The 20,351-nt window shown below is 38.1% G+C and overlaps 1 protein-coding gene across 2 annotated transcripts in view; it reads left to right on the top strand.

Annotated features, from left to right (window-relative positions):
* SPG11 (SPG11 vesicle trafficking associated, spatacsin) overlaps nt 1-20,351 on the top strand; it is a gene marked incomplete at both ends in the record, with an annotated part of 87,516 nt that overhangs the window by 19,345 nt on the left and 47,820 nt on the right. For both annotated transcript variants that reach the window (XM_082647463.1, XM_082647462.1), the window contains 12 exons: nt 1,983-2,120; nt 2,308-2,756; nt 4,270-4,415; nt 9,119-9,251; nt 11,093-11,248; nt 11,669-11,844; nt 13,487-13,663; nt 14,536-14,607; nt 14,912-15,039; nt 15,359-15,540; nt 16,188-16,401; nt 20,019-20,222. In XM_082647463.1, the coding sequence (XP_082503589.1) occupies nt 1,983-2,120; nt 2,308-2,756; nt 4,270-4,415; nt 9,119-9,251; nt 11,093-11,248; nt 11,669-11,844; nt 13,487-13,663; nt 14,536-14,607; nt 14,912-15,039; nt 15,359-15,540; nt 16,188-16,401; nt 20,019-20,222 (2,175 nt within the window). The remainder of the gene's footprint in view (nt 1-1,982; nt 2,121-2,307; nt 2,757-4,269; nt 4,416-9,118; nt 9,252-11,092; nt 11,249-11,668; nt 11,845-13,486; nt 13,664-14,535; nt 14,608-14,911; nt 15,040-15,358; nt 15,541-16,187; nt 16,402-20,018; nt 20,223-20,351) is intronic.

Below are 20,351 nucleotides of genomic sequence, written 5' to 3'. Positions count from 1 at the left end.
AGTCCATTCTTTACAACGTTTTAAACCTCCATTTTCCTCAAACCTTTATTCATCTCTTTACCCCCAACTGTTCTTGGATGACTTTACCTCCAACTTTATAAAGGAAGTAGAACCCAGCTAATGGGAGCTCCTTCAGTTTCTCACATTAAATTGCAAACCCACTTTCCTGCACTCGTCTTCTCCATCTTCCGTCCTGTTACAATGGAGAGATTCCCTCCTCCTATGAAGGCCAGTCCTTCTGTGTGTACTCTGGACCCCATTCTTTCCCTCCTTCTCAGGGACCGTTTTCTGTTTCCTCTCTTTTCTAGATCTCTAGCCTCTTTTAAGTATTAGATCCACATCCAGCTAATCACGGTCCTAGCCATTCTAGCTCCTGAGTGTGTCTTGAATCTGCCCACTTGTCTTAACTCCTCTGTCATCACTGTGATCTATTCTGCTATCATCGCTTACCTGAACTAGCTTACCAGCCTCGTAATTGGTCTCCCCATATCTGTTCTTCCCCCCTCAAATCCATCATCTACGGAGTAGCCAGAGTGGTGGTGTTACAATGCATGTCTTATCAGAGTATAGCCAGGTATGAACATCTGGGGCAGGGTATGTATCTTTTGTTGGTGCGGAAACTACCTTCTCCATGGATCATGTTTTCTCACTGTCACCTTGCCTTCTCTAACATCATCTCCTTGACAAATGTATATCAAGCTGTTACCTTCAAGTTGTTGAAAGGGTTAATAATTTAAGTGTTCAGGGGGTTTACATGCATCCCATTCTCCCCACAGCTACTCTTCTGTGTCTGATCATATGGCTTCTCTGCATAAAACCCTTATTTAGCTTCTTCCCACGCCCCCCTCACCCCAAGATAGAAACTAAGAATCCTTAGTAGCCCATAAAACCTGACCCCATCTGGCTCTTGCCAAGCTCTCCAGCCTCATCTCACACCACCTTGCTTCTCATTCACTATGCTTTAAGCACCGTAGCCTTCTTTGTGCTTCTGCAACGTGATAGCCCTCTTTCCACATACACTCTCCATCCACACCTGCACTCATACTTTGCTTTCCTAACTTTTATGTATTCCCAGGGTCTCAGCCCAAGTCTTAATTTGTGGTGATGGTATGGTGAGTGATTAAAAACCTGGGCTTATGGTCACATTCACCTGGTTCACATTAAGCTCCACTGTTTGAGCCTTTCTGTATCTACAAAACTGGCTTCTATTTACCTCAGGGTTGTTGAAAGGCTCGAATACCTTAGTTTAGGTAAAGTTTTTAGCACAACATCTACAATGTAGCAGATAATCCATGCTTTTATCTCTACATAAAGCTAACTTCCCTTAAGGGTCAAATTTTTTTTAATTGACATAAACATTATATTAGTTTCATATATACAACATATGTGTGTGTATATTGTGAAATGATCACCACAGTCAATCTAGTTGACATCTACACACATAGTTACAGGTGGGTCAAATTTTTAAGGTTGACTTTATCAATCTGCCTTAAGCAATGGAGGTAAGGAGTCTGGGTCAGGGAAACTTATTGTCTATACTCTTTCTACTCTGTAACACCTCCATCCCATACCCCCTTCCATTTTTTAAAAAATATATATTTATTTTATTTTTGGCTGCGTTTGGGTCTTAGTTGCAGCGTGCAGGCTTCTCTCTAGTTGTGGTGCACAGGCACCAGCACACGTAGGCTCTGTAGTTGTGGCGCTCAGGCTCCAGAGCGCATGGGCTCTGTAGTTGCAGCACGCAGGCTCTCTAGTTGTGGCGTATGGGCTTAGTCGCCCCGCAATATGTGGGATCATAGTTCCCTGACCAGGGATCAAACCCGCATCCCCTGCATTGGAAGGTGGATTCTTAACCACTGGACCACCAGGGAAGTTCCCACCCCCACCCCCACCACCCTTCCATTTTTAACAGGAGCAATAATAACACAGATTTTGTTTGATCATCTTTTTTTTAAATCATGACTATTGTTTTTAAAACATAGGCAATACCCAGGACACCTACTATGTGAAAGAACACTAGAAGACATTCCTATTGAAGGCCCTAAGGGGATAGATGAAGATGATCCTGTTAATTCTGACTACAACATGAAACTGACCAAGTTTTCCTTCCAAGTTGATCGGTACAGAAACCTCCTTTTTGGATTTACTTTATTATTTCCATTTTTTGTCATGCTGACACTGTACCTTTTCACTAAAAGTCTTTACAGAGGTAGACACTTTTATTTTCCTAATTGCATCTTTGCTTGATTTACTGCTTTAGTTTGTGCCTTTCACTGTCACAGATGTAAGTTCTGCCCTATCTTCCAGGTCTTGGAAAGCCCAGCTGTCATCACTGAATGAAACAATAAAGAACTCCAAGCTGGAAGGTACCTGTTGTGCTCCGTGGTTCCAGGATATTTTGCATTTGGAGCCTCCTGAATCTGGTAACCACAGTACCAGTGTGCCAAACTGGGCCTTCACTCCACAGGATGTAATGTGCAGCCAGTATAGTTTTCCACAGAAAGGTCCTGCCAAGACCAGTGATTCAGGAAGATCATGGAAAAGAATACACATCAGTGAACAGGAGGAACCCCTTGAGCTTACATGTATGTCTGTGACAGGCTTCACTGCGCTGTTTACTTGGGCAGTTGAAAGGACGGGCTGTACCATTGTCCTGTGGGATTTGGAGACCCAGAGCATGCAGCGTTTTTCGCTGGGCAAGAAGTGTATTCCTGTAGACAGTGGTGGAGACCAGCAACTGTGCCTTGTTTTGACAGGTGAGAATGTCTTGTATCAGGTTGAAATCCATGCTGAGAGGTGCTCTCTTATCTATTTTACTTCTGCTGCCCGGGTGGTGGTGGTGCCTACTCCTCTAAGCCTAGGCTTTGATGGAGAAAATTTGGTGTTACTCTCAGTAATGTTGTCTCATGTGTTTGATTTTTTTTTTTTTTTTTTTGCGGTATGCGAGCCTCTCACTGTTGTGGCCTCTCCCGTTGCGGAGCACAGGCTGCGGACGCGCAGGCTCATCGGCCATGGCTCACGGGCCCAGCCACTCCGCAGCATGTGGGATCTTCCCGGACCGGGGCATGAACCCATGTCCCCTGCATCGGCAGACAGACTCTCAACCACTGCGCCACCAGAGAAGCCCATGTGTTTGATTTTTAATTAAGGTTATTTCTGCTCAGCTAAATGCTAGGACTGAGTCAGGAAGAGTTTAAGAGTAAGAAAGGTTGGTTTTAACCCAGCGAGTCATTCATGAGACTTCAGTCTGTACAGGCAAAGGATGCAAGCTGTTTGCTCGTGGGCCATGCATGAACTCAGATTCATTTTGTTTGGCCTACACTACCTAGGCTTTTTTTTTTTTTTACGGTACGTGGGCCTCTCACTGTTGTGGCCTCTCCTGTTGCGGCGGAGCACAGGCTCCGGACGCGCAGGCTCAGCAGCCATGGCTCACGGGCCCAGCCGCTCCGTGGCACGTGGGATCTTCCCGGACTGGGGCACGAACCCGCGTCCCCTGCATCAGCAGGCGGACTCTCAACCACTGCGCCACCAGGGGAGCCCTACCTAGGCTTTTTAAAAAAGATTCTATTTATTATAAACATGTAAAATTAGAGGATTTCACACGAAATCTGGAATTTCAGTTGTTACTGAAAAATTAAAAGCTCTGCCACACTGCCCCTCATCCCTCAATAGTAATTTATGGATTGGAGCCAAATTTCAGTGCTCTTAGATGGGTTAGTTTCTTTCAGGTTAGGTTTTCTTGCACTTCTTCTCCCCACCTGTTTGGTCCCATAGGCATTTGGGTTTGGTGTGTCAGATATACATTGATTCAGCATTTATGCCATAACTTCCTATAAAACTACTGAGTGTTCTCATTGAACTAACCATGTGTTTCTTCTTCAGTATCTCAATTTTGGTAATCATGTATTTCTTTGTGTCAAGAGCACGCTATTAATTGTTTTATTTTAGTAAACCAGAAATGTGACATCTCGGTAAATAGTTAAAGGTTCCAGGTATTGATTGTGCAATATAGTACAATGTAGAAAAGAGAGATTCAATGTTATTTCATAGGATGCATTGTTCTTATGAGCATTTGTCTTGCAGTTACTGTTTTAAAAAATAACATTCTTTGAAAAATTATGAATTTATTACTTAAGGGCATTAGTTACTAGTACCCAATAAATCTGTTTGTAATTACAGTGCTGAAGTATTGAGTAATTAGAAATTCCTGTCATAATCCTGAAACCTAACTCCTAATAATTTATTAAAGCTAACTTTTTTTTCTTACAGAAGATGGACTCTCTCTGATTTTGTTTGGTTTGACTCAAGAGGAATTTTTAAATAGGCTAATGATCCATGGAAGTGCCAGCACTGTGGACTCTCTTTGCCATCTCAATGGTTGGGGGAGGTGCTCCATCCCCATACATGCGCTAGAGGTAACAGAATTAAATGTCTGTAGAACTTTGCTTGGTTATTTTCTGTCATCTACCCTTACTTGACTAACAATTTCGGAGATTCATTTAACCTAGCGGCAAAGGATCTGTAGCCTCTACCCATCCATTTGCTTAGTTTTGGCTGTTTTGTTACCCTAATTTTGCTTAGCAAAGTCCGGAGCCTGTGCTCCGCAACAGGAGAGGCCACAACAGTGAGAGGCCCACGTACCGCCAAAAAAAAATTTTGGCTTTAAAAGGTAAAAGATTATAATAAACACTATTTAAGAAAAAAAAGTTACAAGAGTTGGAGGCAACAATAAGCTGATGAGAATAAATGAAGTGGAAACAAGCTATGGAAAGCTCGAGCAGGAGTGATCTCTTATTCCTACTCTGTAGCCCCTAATCCTCTAATCCAGCTGTGGTAGTGACATACCTGAATTTATGTAGCATTTTATAGTTCACAAACAGTCCTTTTTATGCATTCTCTAAATTGTGCTAAAATAACCACATGGGACGGGTTGGGTAGTTTTTATTCATTTCATTTTACAGATGAAAAACGTAAGGCTCAGAAGGGTTGAGTGAGTGGCCCATAGCCATACTAATAAGGCAGGGTCTAGAATCAAAATCAGGGCACTTTCTACTGTACCACACAGCCCAGCAAGGTCGAAAACTGGAAGTTAATAATGTTATGTACCAGACTGTTTTTTTAGTGGCAGTTTTATTGAGATATAATTTACATACCATAAAATTCACCTATCTAATGTACAATTCAGTGGGTTTTAGTATATTCAGAGTTATACAACCATCCTGTCTAATTCCATAACATTTTCATCACCCCAAAGAGAAACAGCATACCCATTGGCAATCACTCCCAATTCCTCACAAACCCTAATTTCCAAACAGTTAATCTCGTTTCTGTCTCTGGATTTGCCTATTCTGACAATTTCATATAAATGGAATTATAAAAAATGTGGCCTTTCATGACTGGCTTCTTTCATTTGGCATGTTTTCAAGGCTCATCCATGTAGCATGTGTCAGTACTTCATTCATTTTTATGGCTGAATGACATTCCATTATGTGGATAAAGCAGATGTTTTTTATCCATTCATCAGTCGATGGACACGTAGGTGGTTTTTCCTTTTTGGCTGTTAGGAATTATCCTGCTATGAAAGGTGGTGTACTAGTTTTTGTGTCGTCATGTGTGTTTATTTCTCTTGGGTATACACCTGGCAGTGGAATTATGAAGTCATTTAACTTTCTGAAGAACCACCAAACTGTTTTCACAGTTTCACAGTGGTTACACTATTTTACATTCCCACCAGCAATATATGGGAGTTCCTGTAGCTCTCCATTCTCACCAAAACTTGTTATTGTCCAATTTTTTATTATCATAGCCATCCTACTAGCTCTGAAGTCAAAGTGAAGTGGTATCTCATTGTGGTTTTGACTTGCATTTCCTAATGACTAATGTGTTGAACATGTTTTCAAATGTTTATTGGCCATGTGTGTATCTCTTTGGAGAAATGTCTAGTTAAATCCTTTGTTCATTTTGTAATTGAGTTATTTGTTTTTATTTTTGAATTCTGAGAGTTCTTTCTATATTCTAGACCTTTATGAGATACATGATTTGTAAATATTTTCTCCTGTTCTGTGTGTGGGTTGTCTTTTTACCTTCTTGATGGTGTCCTTTGAAACACAAAAGTTTTTAATTTTGATGAAGTTAGTTTACCTTTTTTTTTGTTTTTTGGGGTTTTTTTTTTTTTTTTGGTCACTTGGGCTTTTGGTGTCGTATCTAAGAAATGAGTGCCTATTCTGAGGTCATGAAGATTTACTCTTATAAGAGTTTTATAGTTTTAGCTCTTACGTTTAGGTCTTTGATGCATTTTGATTAATTTTTATGTATGGTCAGTGGAAGGGACCCAACCTCATTCTTTTGCATATGGATATTCAATAGTCCAGCACCATTTGTTGAAAAACTTACCTTTATATACTAGAAAATATTTATTGTAGAAAATTTGAGAATAGGAGAAAAAAGAAAATTAGTCTCTTACAAATCTATTATTCAGAAGGAATAGTGTTTACTCTTAGGTTATTTCCTATAGTTATTTTTCCTAAATATTAATGTTAATAGTCAGATGCTAGCTCATGAATTTTCTTATCTATAGATAAATATTGTTTATTATTTCCATTTTATGGGTGAGGGAACACAGAGAGGTTGTGAATTCTAATACAGATATACTTGGACACTAAGCAATAGCACCAGGGTTTGAACCCAGGCAGTGTGACTGTAAAGCCTCTGTCTTTATACATAGTGTGTCCGTGTAGTGAGTTTAATTAGGATGATGTGGTATTACAGCATTGTTTTGGCCTTAGTCTCCCCCCACATACAAACGAGTGAATTTGTTGAGACTCAGGTATAGCCTAGTAAGTACTCAGTTTCATAAATGTTCCATGTGTGTGAAAATTGAATGTGCATTTTCCAGTTGTCACAATGGTACTTCAGTCAGAAGTAGTTAGAATTTTCATACTTTCCTCAGTTTCTCTTAACCTCTCTTAACTCATGTCTTTGGATAATTCCTTTATATCACTCTTTCAGCTCATTACTTCTCTTTTCAGCTATATCTAATCTGGTATTAAATACATCCACTGAGTATCTGGTTTCAATTTTTATTTTTTTAATTTCTAAAATTACTATTTGGTCATTATTTTTAAATGTGTTATTTTGAAATTTTTCAAATTTATAGAAAAATTATAAAAATAATAAAATGAGCATCCATTTACCTCTCCCATTTACCGACTGTTAACATTTTGCCACATTTGTTTTAACTGTATGTGTACTTCTTATTTTTGCTGAACTATTTGAAAGTTGCAAACTTTGTAACTTTTCATTCTAAGTACTTTAACGTATATCTCCTAAGAGCAATAATATTCTTATTTAACCATACATAGTATAGTTTTTCCTTTCACTATCTAGTGCAAAGGTGTGGTTTGTTTATGGTCTCCCTCTGGTGGAGTAATTTTTCTAGTTCATCTTCTTTTGGAGATTGTCACTGTGCATAGACCCTAGGTTTATCCTCTTTCTTCCTCCTTCACACATAACTTTCACCAATACCTCTCACCTAGCCTGCCTGGCCTAGCACCCAGCCCATTGATTCTCAGTGTGGTCCCCAGACCAGCAGCATTACCATCTCCAGCAGATTTATTAGAAATGTAAATTTTCAGGCCCCAACCCAGACTTAGGGAATCAGAATCTCTGGGGAATGGGCTCAGCAATCCACATTTTAACAAGCTCTCCAGGTGATTCTTAGGCACAGTGCTTTAGGCTAGGCATGGGAAACTTTTTCTGTCAAGGACCAGAGAATAAATATTTTAGGCTTTCCAGGAAGATTTCTGTTACAAATACTCAGATATGCCATTATAGCCATTGACAATAGGTAAATGAACGGATGTGGCCGTGTTCCCATAAAACTTCATTTACAAAGACAGACAGGAGTTGAATTTGGTTGGTGGGCCCTGTTTTTCAGCCCCTGCTTTATTTAGGTCATCAGAGATTTGTTTATACTCTCTGAGGATTTTTCTCTTTCTTTCCAGTTCAACTGAGCATTTAAAGATATATTCTATAAACACACACACGTAATTGACCCTTGAACAACATGGGTTTGAGCTGCACAGGTCCGCTTGTATGATGACTTGTTTTCAATAGTGAGTACTACAGTACTGCACAATCCAAAGTTGGTTGAATACATGGATGTGGAACCTCTGATTCAGAGTGATGACCGTAGAGTTATACATGGGTTTTTCACCGCACGGGAGGATCAGCGTCCCTAACTCCTGAGTTGTTCAAGGGTCAACTGTATATATATTTTTAAATCTGTGATTTTTACGTGTTCTTTGTAGAAAACTTTCCTCAGATGCCTACTTTAGAAATGGGAGTCTGTATTTAGCCTGCTTTTTCAGTTTAACTTTTTATCATACTGCTTTAACATTTTAATTAAAATAGACGATAACTGTGAGGGTGATCCCTGAGTACCTAGCTTTGAATGGCGTTAGAATTACAGAATGGTAGAACTAAAGCAGAACTGAAGTTCAGAAAGGTTACAGAGACTTGCCCCAAGTCATATGGTCATTGTCAGAATCCTCACTAGAACTCAGGTACTCTTGCAAGATAAAGATAGCCTTGTGGGGACTTCCCTGGTGGTCCAGTGGTAAAGAACCTGCCTTCCAATGCAGAGGATGCGGATTCGATCCCTGGTCAGGGAACTAAGATCCCACATGCTGCAGGGCAACTAAGCCCGCACGCCACAACTACTGAGCTCACGTGCCTCAACTAGAGAGCCTGCGTGCCACAAACTACAGAGCCCACGTGCTCTGGAACCTGCACACCACAGCTACAGAGCCCACGCGCCCTGGAGCCTGCTCACCACAACTAGAGAGAGAAAACCCGCATGCCCCAACTAGAGAGAAGGCTGTGCACTGCAATGAAGAGCCTGTGCGCCGTGATGAAAGATTCTGCATGCCTCAATGAAGATCCCACGTGCTGCAACTAAAGACCTGATGCAGCCAAAAATAAATAAATAAACATAAATCTTAAAAAAAAAGATAGCCTGTGTCTCTTTGTGTTAGTACATTAAGTTGTAAAGTTTAAAAAATCTGTATCCCAATTTTTTTTCCTATTGTAATTTTTTTCTGATTTTCTCCCACCTCAGGCAGGAATAGAAAATCGTCAGCTGGACACAGTAGATTTCTTTTTGAAGAGCAAGGAAAATCTTTTGAGTCCATCCTCGAAATCTTCTGTACCTGATCAGTTTGATCACTTTCCATCCCATTTATATTTAAAACGTAAGTAGTGTAGAGACTTCTACATTTGTATTTATCATTTTTCCTTTTTAATCACTTTCAAATTATCGTTGTGTTTTCTGATGACTTATTTATTTGCCAGAAGTCAGTCATAACATTTTATTTACTTTCTGGAATCTTGAGATAGTTGTGAGAATCTATAAATGTTCTTATCATATGCGTTGATTATTCATATCTTATACTGTGCTTTGTATCTTTGGTATGCAAAGAAGAGATGATCTTTCAAATTCAAGAGCATTTTGTTCAAAAGAGAATAAACTTCATTTGCAAAAATTTCCAGCTCTTGCAGTTGTCTGAGATATTGATGTATAGTGGCAGTGCAGCTGGCTGAGTTGGGGACTGGGACTTGTTATAAGACTTCTCAGCCTGACTCTTCTGCTTTTTTGCTACATTAGCAACACTTCTTTTCAAGACTTTGGCTTTCATTTTTAATAAACAGGAGCTCTGCTTTTCTTCTTGGACCAGGTAGTCATGCAAATCCTCTCTTTAGAGGACAGGGTAATAAAGTGTGTTTTCCCTTGTACATAAAGTTTTATAATCTGCTTTTTTTTTTTCACTTGATAATATGTTACAGACATCTTTCTTGATAATGATAGATATACCTATTATCTATGGTGGCATAGAATTTCATTGTATGGGCTGTACCATAATTTACCCAACCAAACTCCTATTACACATTAGGTTGATTCTAATTTTTACTATTATTGGCAATGTGCTATAAATGCTGTGTGTTTGTGTGATTTCACATATGTACAGTTATTGGGATTAATTTCTAGATGTGGAATTCACAGGTCAAAGAGACACACAATTTACATTCTTAAATTTTTTTTATAAATTATCCTCCAGAAAAGTTTCACCAATTTGTACTCTTAAGTGGAGAAAATGACAACCTACTTTTTCTATCAATTTAACGTTAGTCCTTACTGACAATGTGGATTAGAAATTTTATTTTTTAAAAACATTCTCTTTTGTTTTGCGTGCAGAGTTTGGTCTCCTCCCTCTTGAATTGCTAACTTTTTAATGCTCCATTGTTTTTTTTAAGTCTGCTTGAATTTATAGAGAAAGGCCTGGTTTGTGGTGTTGAGGGGGACTCAATCAATGATTATATGGTCATTACTCACTTCTGCTGTTGGGTGGTCGGTGATTACGCCTTACTCCACTCTCAGCTGCACTGCTTTTCCTTAAAGAGTGGGGATGGATCTGGAAACAAGAAGCATAGGACTAACTTTACCTGCTTTCTCAGGGTAAAATCCATGTTTCCCATCATTCTCACACAGGTACAATTCTAGAGGTGGGGCCAATGCTAAGATAAACAGGAATCATTTTATTTATTTGAAGCTGGCAAATAGAGGATTCAGGGGCCTTGCTTTCACCTGTGTGTTTAAGAGAATGGTTTTGGAATCAGACAGGCTTAAATTCAAATTTTGTCTGTACTTTCAAATTAGCTTGGACAAGTTATTTATCCTCGCTAAACCTCAGTTTCCTTATCTGTGGAAAGGGGGCTATAACACCTACCTCTCAGGTTGTTAAATGGAATAAATGAGACACCATTTATAAAACACCAAGTACAGTATTTAAAATATAGTAGTTGGTTAGCAGAATCGTAGTTACTAGTAGTACCGGTAAATGATGACTAGTAGTAAGTAGAGTAGCTAAAGTTTGCAAGTAATGAGACTTCATGAAAGTTTTGTGAGCTTTTCGAGAATAAGACGTTAGTCTTTGTCTTATGTTTTAAGATATTGCAGCATGGTATTTCTGGATAGGTTAATTTTACTGGGAGTATCCTGGTGTTCTTCATGTTCCTTTCTTTGATTTTTCCTCAGATGTGGAAGAGCTGACACCAGCATTGGATTTACTTTGCTCAGCAATTAGAGAAAATGATTCTGAAACCCAGAGCAAACACTTTTCGGAACAGTTGCTTAATCTTACACTGTCTTTCCTTAACAAACAAATAAAGGAGCTTTTTATTCACAATGAAGGTAAGAACAGCAGCAAAGAAGGGGATAATTAGCCCATTCTTATGTCAGGACAGAGATATAAGTGGTCCTATTGCGTGAGAGAGCGTAAGCCGGGGAGTGCCGTTTGCTTAGGTTGGGTAAAGTCAGTGTGTAACTGAGTGAGTGAATTGGGTTTTAATACTGAGAAATTTGGCAGAAAGAACTAATCATTGTGAAGAGGGTGAAAAGGGTTATATTAAAACATGGACGTACTTGTAAATAGGAGAAAGCTCAGAGATTTTTTTGCTTGACATGAAAACGCTGAGTTTGAATTTTGCCATTTTGTAAACTTCTTTATGATAGCTCAGAGTTTATTCTGTCTGTGCGCGCGCACACACACACACACACACACACACACACACATTTATGTATATGAAATTGGCACATTGGTGTTTTCCATAGGGCTAGATGAACATCTACAGAAAGGAGTGAACATTTTGACCAGCTACATTAATGAACTTCGAACCTTCATGATAAAGTTTCCTTGGAAGCTAACAGATGCTATAGATGAATATGATGTAAATGAAAATGTCCCCAAAGTAAAGGAGAGCAATATATGGGAGAAGCTCAGCACTGAGGTAAATATGAGTCATTATCACTTCTTTTATTTGCCAGACTTAGAGGATCTGAGAAAATGATAGAAGAAACAGAATTTAGAATCTGAACACTTGTGATTCAGAATCTTTGGCAAGGGTTTTAGGTTTTATAGATTTTTGGATCTCTGGGCACAACTTCAAATTTATGTCTACAAGTTTCATTTACTTAATTCAGAACACAGATAGGCTCCCTCTTTATGCCAGATCTGCCCATTTGGATCCAGGGACAAACACCCGACCCCAAACTCGTTGTGAACTGTCACTCCTTCAGTGTCTAGGGCCTGGCACTTTGGACTTATGCATTCTGCCTGACCCTTGAATAAATCAAATTGCTGCTGTTGATTCTATCTTAGGAAAATTTTATGACATTATTGCTTAGAAGTATATTCGAGTCTTATCTCAGATTCTAGTTAAGATATTTTGTAAATTAAGTTTCCTGTATATAGTGTAAGTTAATACAGCCAAACTCTGATTCTTTTTTCTGACTAGGGACTGGAAGAATTCCTCTAACCTCTTGGAGAGTGTTGGCATTGGAAAGACAAAGCCCAGAATAGCTTAACCCAGAGGATCAGAATTGATAGGGTTTTAAAGTTGATAAGGCTGAGATGCTGCCAGGTTCACAAGACTGCTCTTCCTGGGGTGGAAGGGTAGGGAAGTACCTGCTGTGACTGCATTTTCTGTCTCTTAATCATTCTCTAGCCAAAAATTACTTGATTTTCTTTCCACTCTTTAGGGCTTCCCTCTTCCCGTCTCCTTTGCAGGTTTCATTCATTTCCTGTTTTCCCCTCTTTTAATGTGCTCCATGGCTTCATCCATGGTCTTCTGTTCTTTTTACTCATATTCATTGATTTCTAATTTTGGGGGAGGTTACAGTCCACTTTGATGAAAGCAGTGGATGCTGTCTCCAAGAACATGCATATGAATACATGTTCTTTTTAAAATATGTATATCTTCCTAAAATATATATATGATTATATCACCCTTGCTTTTAAGATCCTTCAGTGGCTCTGCATAAGTTTCAGGATAAAATCCATCTCACACACACAATGCCCTTTATGATGGAGCCTTTGCTTTTCTTTCAAGTCTCGCCTGCTACTCTCTTCAGCTTTTTCTCCAGTTATATTAAGTAATTTGGAGTTCTCTGAATGCTTGATAACTGTTTCTTGCCTTTATGCCTCTGCATATAATATTCTCACTTTTTGGAACACATGTTCTTTTTTCAATAAATGTATGTAACACATACTTGTCTTTAAAACTTTTACTTTATCAGTCATCTCTACTAGGAAACCTTTTTTTTTTTTCATCTCTCTCATTTAGATGTTCCTTTTCTGGACCCTCCTCTCTGGAACCCTGGGATACCTATATCATCACCCTTATCATACAGTACTATAATCAGTGCTTTATTTGCATTTCTTGTACTAGTCTAAAACCTCCTAGAGAGCAGAGTCCATCTTTTGGTCAATTCATGTCCCCTGTGCAAAGCCCCAAATCTAGTAGAAGGTTTTTGATAAAAGTCCCTTATTGAGGTACTCAGTAAATGTATAAGTCCCATGTTGATAGTCATAATAAGGTAATAAAGAGGGACTCAAAAAGCAAATATTTTTTTTCCTTCCTTCTTTCCTAGGAAGTTATTGCCAATGCCATTTTAAACAACAAAATACCAGAGGCGCAAACTTTCTTCAGGATTAACAGTCATTCTGCTCAAAGACTCGAGGAGTTGATTAGAATAGGCCTAGATTTGGTCTTTGACATTTTGAAAAAGAATAATATAAAGGAAGCCTCTGAGCTTTTGAAGAATATGGTAAGTGGCATAATCTGTTTGATCATAAAGTCTCTAATGTAAGAGAAGTTCTCTTATGTATTTAATATAATTTCTGGTTGATATAAAAATTGATTTGTATTCATAGATGTGTCACAAACTAAGAAATTTGTGTAACTTTTACTAAGAAATTATGACAGTAATACTGGGAAACATTCTTTGGTACTAAGAACTTTCTTGAAGAAATTTTTGATTGGAATTTCCATCATTTGTTCTCTGTTAGATTTGGTACTTTGGTTAGAAGGAGACAGTATTTCTCATAAAAGATTTCACACATGTCAGAGCATGCACAGGACCTCATTATTTGTTGGGGGACATTCTTTATTGTCCGTGTGACCTCTTATATCTCCATTTGAACTTTCCAATGGCTTTTACCTTTACTTTGTGTTCCATGGTTTTACTTCATTTGAGAAGGGAATGTCCTAGAGGTGGGGTTCCTGGACAAAGCTGAGATCTGGGCCTCATCTGCGTGGTTGAGGTCTTGCCCACGGTAACTTTCTGAAGTTCAGAGGAGTGAAACTATGTAAAGGTTGTTATTTACACAGACTTTTGTCTTCAAGTGAATCATCATAACAGATAGCTGTAGTTTTGGTACTATGGTAGCCTGGCATTACCCTGAATTGTTCTGTGTGCTGCCTTTCTTCTGGCAAACAAAGTGCCTTAAGGACTTTAGGGATAGGCAGTAAATATGCATGATAGATGTAGAAAATGAATGTTTACAAGAGCTGAAAAGTTGTAGAATTCTAACAAGGCGTATGTCTATACTAGACTACTTCTGTATTTAACATATATTTATGTTCAAAATAGCTCCATTACAAAATGTAAGTTTTCTTGATTTTCTATGTTTACTTCAGGGCTTTAATGTAAAAGACCAGTTGCTCAAGATATGCTTCTATACAACTGATAAAAACATACGGGACTTTTTGGTAGGTAAAGGTGAGACTAAGTAGTTTACATTTTCTAGTAAATGTGGGTGAAATTTCAAAACGAATTATTTTAATATTCAACTAATACCTAGTAAGTAAAAGTATGACAACTCTTTTGTCTTTTTAAATGATCATTTTGCATTTGTGGTAATGGAAAATTTGTGTGAATACATACATTGCCTCAAAAATTCAAAACACAATTCTTAAATGATATTTAAAATCATGACATTTGTTTTGCAAATGTTCTTGATTTTTGTGAGGTCACTGCTTTAATTACTTTTTTTTAAATTACTTTTTATTCAAGGTTGAAATTTTAAAAGAAAAAAATTATTTTTCTGAAAAAGAAAAAAGAACTATAGACTTTGTGCATCAAGTTGAGAAGTTTTATTCAGGACATTTCCAAGAAAATATGCAGATCCAGTCTTTTCCCAGGTAGTCTCATTAGCCCCCTTTTTATAACATGGGAAGAATATTGTAGACAAGGCTTAGCTTATAACTGTTAGCATGGCCTTCTTATGTGGAACTGAGCTTACATTCCTTATGAAGATAAAATTTGTATCATCTAGAAGAGACTTAGGAATTCCCTGTCATTTCAATATGTGCGTAATCAGATATATATTTTTAAGATAATAAATACAAAATTAAGAGTATTGAATTTTGTGTTCCCCAAAAGAGTAGAACTTCTTGAACAGAGAAAAAGGAATGATGCTTTTTCCTCCAAAATTAAAAAAATTTCTTATCACTCTTTTAGGTATTCGATAAAGGAACAAGATTTTTTCAAGCACAAGTCTGTTTTGGACTCATTCCTTAAATATGATCATAAAGATACAGATAAACTTAACAAGCAAGATCACAGAATTGTGTTAACTTGGGCTCAGTGGTGGAATCAACTAACACAAGAATCCATCCTTCTCCCCAGGATAAGTCCAGAAGGCAAGTGTGAAAGAGCCTAAAATCTGAGCATAGTGAATGAGGATTAAATAAGGCATTGGTATTTGAATATTTTGGTGTGTCCTCATTTTAGAATTCCTTTTGGGGAAAAAACATATTCAGTTACTTTAAAATGCAAGTCATTACATTGAGATTGAGCCCTTATTCTTGAGGTTTTTGTAAGGGATTTATAATGTGATAGCGAAAGAGAAAAGTCCAGTGGTTCAGTGAATTGAGATTTCAAGGCTAAGAGTTCTCTTCCCAGCCTCAGAGTGACATTCTTTGTTTTTCCAAATAGTCTTTGGTTTCTTCCTATTTAAACTGAGGATCTGTATCATACCAGGGCTCTGGGGAATAACTAACACTGGCAAACAGTGGTAATTCATAGGGTGTCAAATTCATGTTTATTATTACAGCCAGAGTTTTTATTTATATTAAGGAAAAGAAAAGGGAAAAGAGGGCTAATATATCGATTATAAAATGAACAACACCACAAAAGAGGAAAATAGTAAAAGAAGCAGAGGGCCTGAATAATTCATCTGTTATATAGATATTTGTCCAGATCATCATATTTACTCAATTAGTGTTGAGCTTTGTGTCAATAATCATCATTCATTGCTATTTTAAAATGTATTTTCTTCTTAATGTAGAATACAAATCATATTCTCCCGAAGCCCTCTGGAGATACCTCACAGCTCGCCATGATTGGTTCAGCATTACCTTGTGGATTGGAGAATTTCAGACCCAGAATAGATTTGCCTCACTTCAGCAGAACAAATGGCCCCCTCTGACTGTGGACGTTGTTGATCAGAATACTCGCTGCAACAACTACATGAGGAATGAAATTTTAGATACGCTGGCCAGGTACTGTAAACTGTGGGGATGTGTAAAAGGAAGAACAATAAAATACAGTGGTGCAACTTTTCCTCTGAAATGCCATAAATCCAATGCAACATTGTTTCATAATATTGATATTTTAAAATTGAAAGGGCATTATTGTATATTGAGGTTTTAAAATCACATGTATTTAACATTAGGTAGTGAATAGGCTCTCAAATTCTACATGAAGGTTCTTCCCAAAACACTGTGTATGCTTTGGGGTAGAAATGGTAAGCTATCCATGGGGATACAAGGACCAAGTGACAAGAGCTTGCGATGAGGATACCTTAGTATCCTATAATGTTTCCCACTCTTCTCAGTACTATCACTGCACCCGTACGCCATGTATGGCCTTGAACTAAAGAGGACAGCTCAATTAAGAAAACAGGGGAAGTATCACTTGAAGTGATAACTGAAGACTTTAAACTTTTTTTTTTAATTTATTTATTTATTTTTGGCTGTGTTGGGTCTTCGTTTCTGTGCGAGGGCTCTCTCTAGTTGCGGCAAGCGGGGGCCACTCTTCATCGCGGTGCATGGACCTTCTCACTATCGCGGCCTCTCTTGTTGCGGAGCACAGGCTCCAGACGCGCAGGCTCGGTAGTTGTGGCTCACGGGCCCAGTTGCTCCACAGCATGTGGGATCTTCCCAGACCAGGGCTCGAACCCGTGTCCCCTGCATCGGCAGGCAGATTCTCAGCCACAGTGCCACCAGGGAAGCCCAAGACTTTAAACTTTTAATTCATTTCTAAAAATAATTGTTAGCTTGAATCATGTGAACTTGCCGTTTGTAGAGGTGAAAAATGGTTGAATATCAGCAATTTCATAGAGCTCAACCTATCTCCCTAAGCTGTCAAAATAATGAGACTTAACATATTTGTTAATTTTTAAGTTTCTTAAAATTATTTCCCATGTATTCTTTTATATTTATACTTACTGGGGAAGTATAACTGTACTGTCCTACCCAACTTAAAGATGTGGAGAGGGAGATCTAAAGAAGTTAAGAGCTTTGCCTAACCCAGTTACTTACAGGCTTCAATCATTTTACCAGTGACTTTCTAGTCACTGTTCTTTTCATTGCACTAAATCCTTTTCTTCTTGTTTGCTAAAAGTAGACTTTTGTATAACTTGTATGCTTATCAAATATTTTGCTTAATACTTGATTGTTTATAAAGATAATATGTATGTGTTTTAACATGAATTATGACAATAATGAATTAGTTAGATCTACTGTATTAACAGATTAAAGGGAAAAAATCATACCACCCTGATAGATACAGAAAAGCATTTGATAAAATTCAACACCTATTTATAATAAAACCTATTAGCAAACTAGGAATAGCTGCAAACTTCCTTAACTTTAAAGAGATGTTAACAAAAAATCTTCCAACTAATATTATACTTAATGGTGAAACATCACAAGCATTCTCTTTAGATTTGGAACAAGACAAGCCTGCTATCAATTCTTCCCAAGTTGATCTTTAGATATAGTGCAATCTCAATGAAAATCCCAGCAATGGATTTGACAAGCTGATTATAAATGTTTATATGGAAATTCAGAGGGTCAAGAACAACCCTGAAAAAGAAGAACTTGCCCTACCAGATATTAAAACTTACTCTAAAGCTATAGCAATTAAGACAGAAGAGTGAGCATAGAAACAGACTTTTTTAAAAAAATTATTTTTATTGATTTATTTTTGGCTGCATTGGGTCTTCGTTGCTGTGCACGGGCTTTCTCTAGTTGCAGTGAGCAGGGGCTACTCTTCATTGCAGTGTGCGGGCTTCTCATTGCGGTGGCTTTTCTTGTTGCGGAGCACAGGCTCTAGGCATGCGAGCTTCAGTAGTTGTGGCATGTGGGCTCAGTAGTTGTGGCTCATGGGCTCTAGAGTGCAGGCTCAGTAGTTGTGGTGCATGGCACCACATGGCATGTGGGATCTTCCCAGACCAGGGATCGAACCCGTGTCCCCTGCATTGGCAGGCAGATTCTTAACCACTGTGCCACTGGGGAAGCCCTGAAACAGACATATATGTATGCTCACCTTATATATGACAGAGGTGGCACTGCAGAAGTCTTTTTGGAGGAAAGAATAGTCTTTTCAACAAATGGGGTTGGGATAACTAAATAGCTATATGGGGGAAATGAAATTGGACCCTCTGCCTTATATCATGCATAAAATCAATTCCAGGTAGATTTTAAAACCTAAATGTAAAATGTAAACATTATAATGCTTTTAGACGGTAGGGAAGAATATCTTCATGACCTTGGGAGTAGGGTGGGCTTTCTAAGAGGCCTGGCAGGGCAAAGGAAGACAGCAGTTACTGAGACCAAGGGAGCTGCCTGGCAGGAGTTGTGTCTCTTAGTGGAGAATGTTAGCCAACCTGCTGTCACCTCACACAGAGAGCGCCAAGGTATCCCCATCCTCCCTTTTTCTTTAATTCTTATCTCCCGATGGGAGTCTCCCATAGGAGACGAAACCAAAACAGAAACCTGAGGGCACAGGAGTCTTCTAGAGCAACCCATACAGGAGAGCCTCCAGGGACGCAGAGCAGGAGAGTAGAGCTTGGATCTGTAGGGGAAAGATACCAGCACACCTAGACATTTCACAAAAGAGGAAGCACAAATGGCCAATAAACATGTGAGATGTTCTTCCTCATTTGTAATCATGGAAATGGAAATTTATTTTACCAAAAATCTAGGAACAATGACCATCAAAGTTAGAGCAGATAAGTAAAATGTAGTATAATCGTACAGTGGAACACTATATAACAATGAAAACTAAAAAACTATAGCCATAGGTATCAACATGGATAAATCACACAATGTTGAGTAGAAGAAACAAGACAATAATATATCTAAGATGTTCCCTTCTTATATAAAGTTTGAAATAGGCAAAACCAAACCTTATATTATTTGGGGTTACACACATGGGTGGTAAAACTATATGGGTGAATAAAAGTAAGGGAATAGTTATCATGAAAGTAAGGATAGTCGTTACCTCTGAGGGCAAAGCACATGTAAAGGGGGAGGAATACACAAAGGACTTCTAGGTACAGTGTTCTGTAATCTGGGTGGTGGCTATGCAGTGTTTCTCTAAACTCCACATAATATGTTCTCTATACTCCTTTAATGGTATGTATGATGTATTTAACAGTAAACTTATAAAAAATATTTAAATGCAAATTTCTATTCTTTAATGGTCTATTTAAATTATTCTGCTTTAATTTCTTAATGATTTTGTTTGGATATTTTGGTGAATTCCTCAGTGTGTAAAGCATCTAGCTTCAAGATTTAACCACTGTTGCCACACTGGATTGTACAGTTTCAGTAAAAACAAAGTAATCGAGGTGGCTTAGTTTAGGTTTTTGAAATATTTAATATAACTCGAGACTGTCATTACTACATTAAAATACTACAGTGGTGCAGAAACCTTTATTGGAAACTAGCAAAATATGTGTGTCTGAACATATTTATGGGGTAAGAATTGGCAGTATTAATTTGTAAATACTTTTAACTAGTTGAGACTACTTAACAATGGAAATGATTTGGTCTGCTCTGAATATAGCAACTTTTTAACTTGCCATCTTTTATTTAAACCTGCCCAATAGGAATGGAATTTTTCTTACATCTGAACTAGAAGACTTTGAACTCTTTCTCAAAAGACTGAACCGTATTGGGGGCGTGATGCAAGATACCCTCCCTGTTCAAAACTATAGGTCCAAAGATGGTTGGGATTTCCATTGTCACTTCATTCTCTATTGTTTGGAACACAGTCTGCAGTATCTTCTTTATGTCTTTCTTGACTATTACAAGTGAGTACTAAGAATTAACTTGCCCTTGAGCAGGCCTTCATGTTCCCTCTTTCCGTACTACTTCTGAATGTGACTTTTAGGAAAATATTAAGCATTCTCGTGAGGAACGCTGATCTTTTTGAAGTAGTT

This window comes from Grampus griseus (assembly GCF_964374135.1).
Source record: "Grampus griseus genome assembly, chromosome: 2".
NCBI lineage: Eukaryota > Metazoa > Chordata > Mammalia > Artiodactyla > Delphinidae > Grampus > Grampus griseus.
This window is presented reverse-complemented; position numbering and strand designations above follow the sequence as displayed.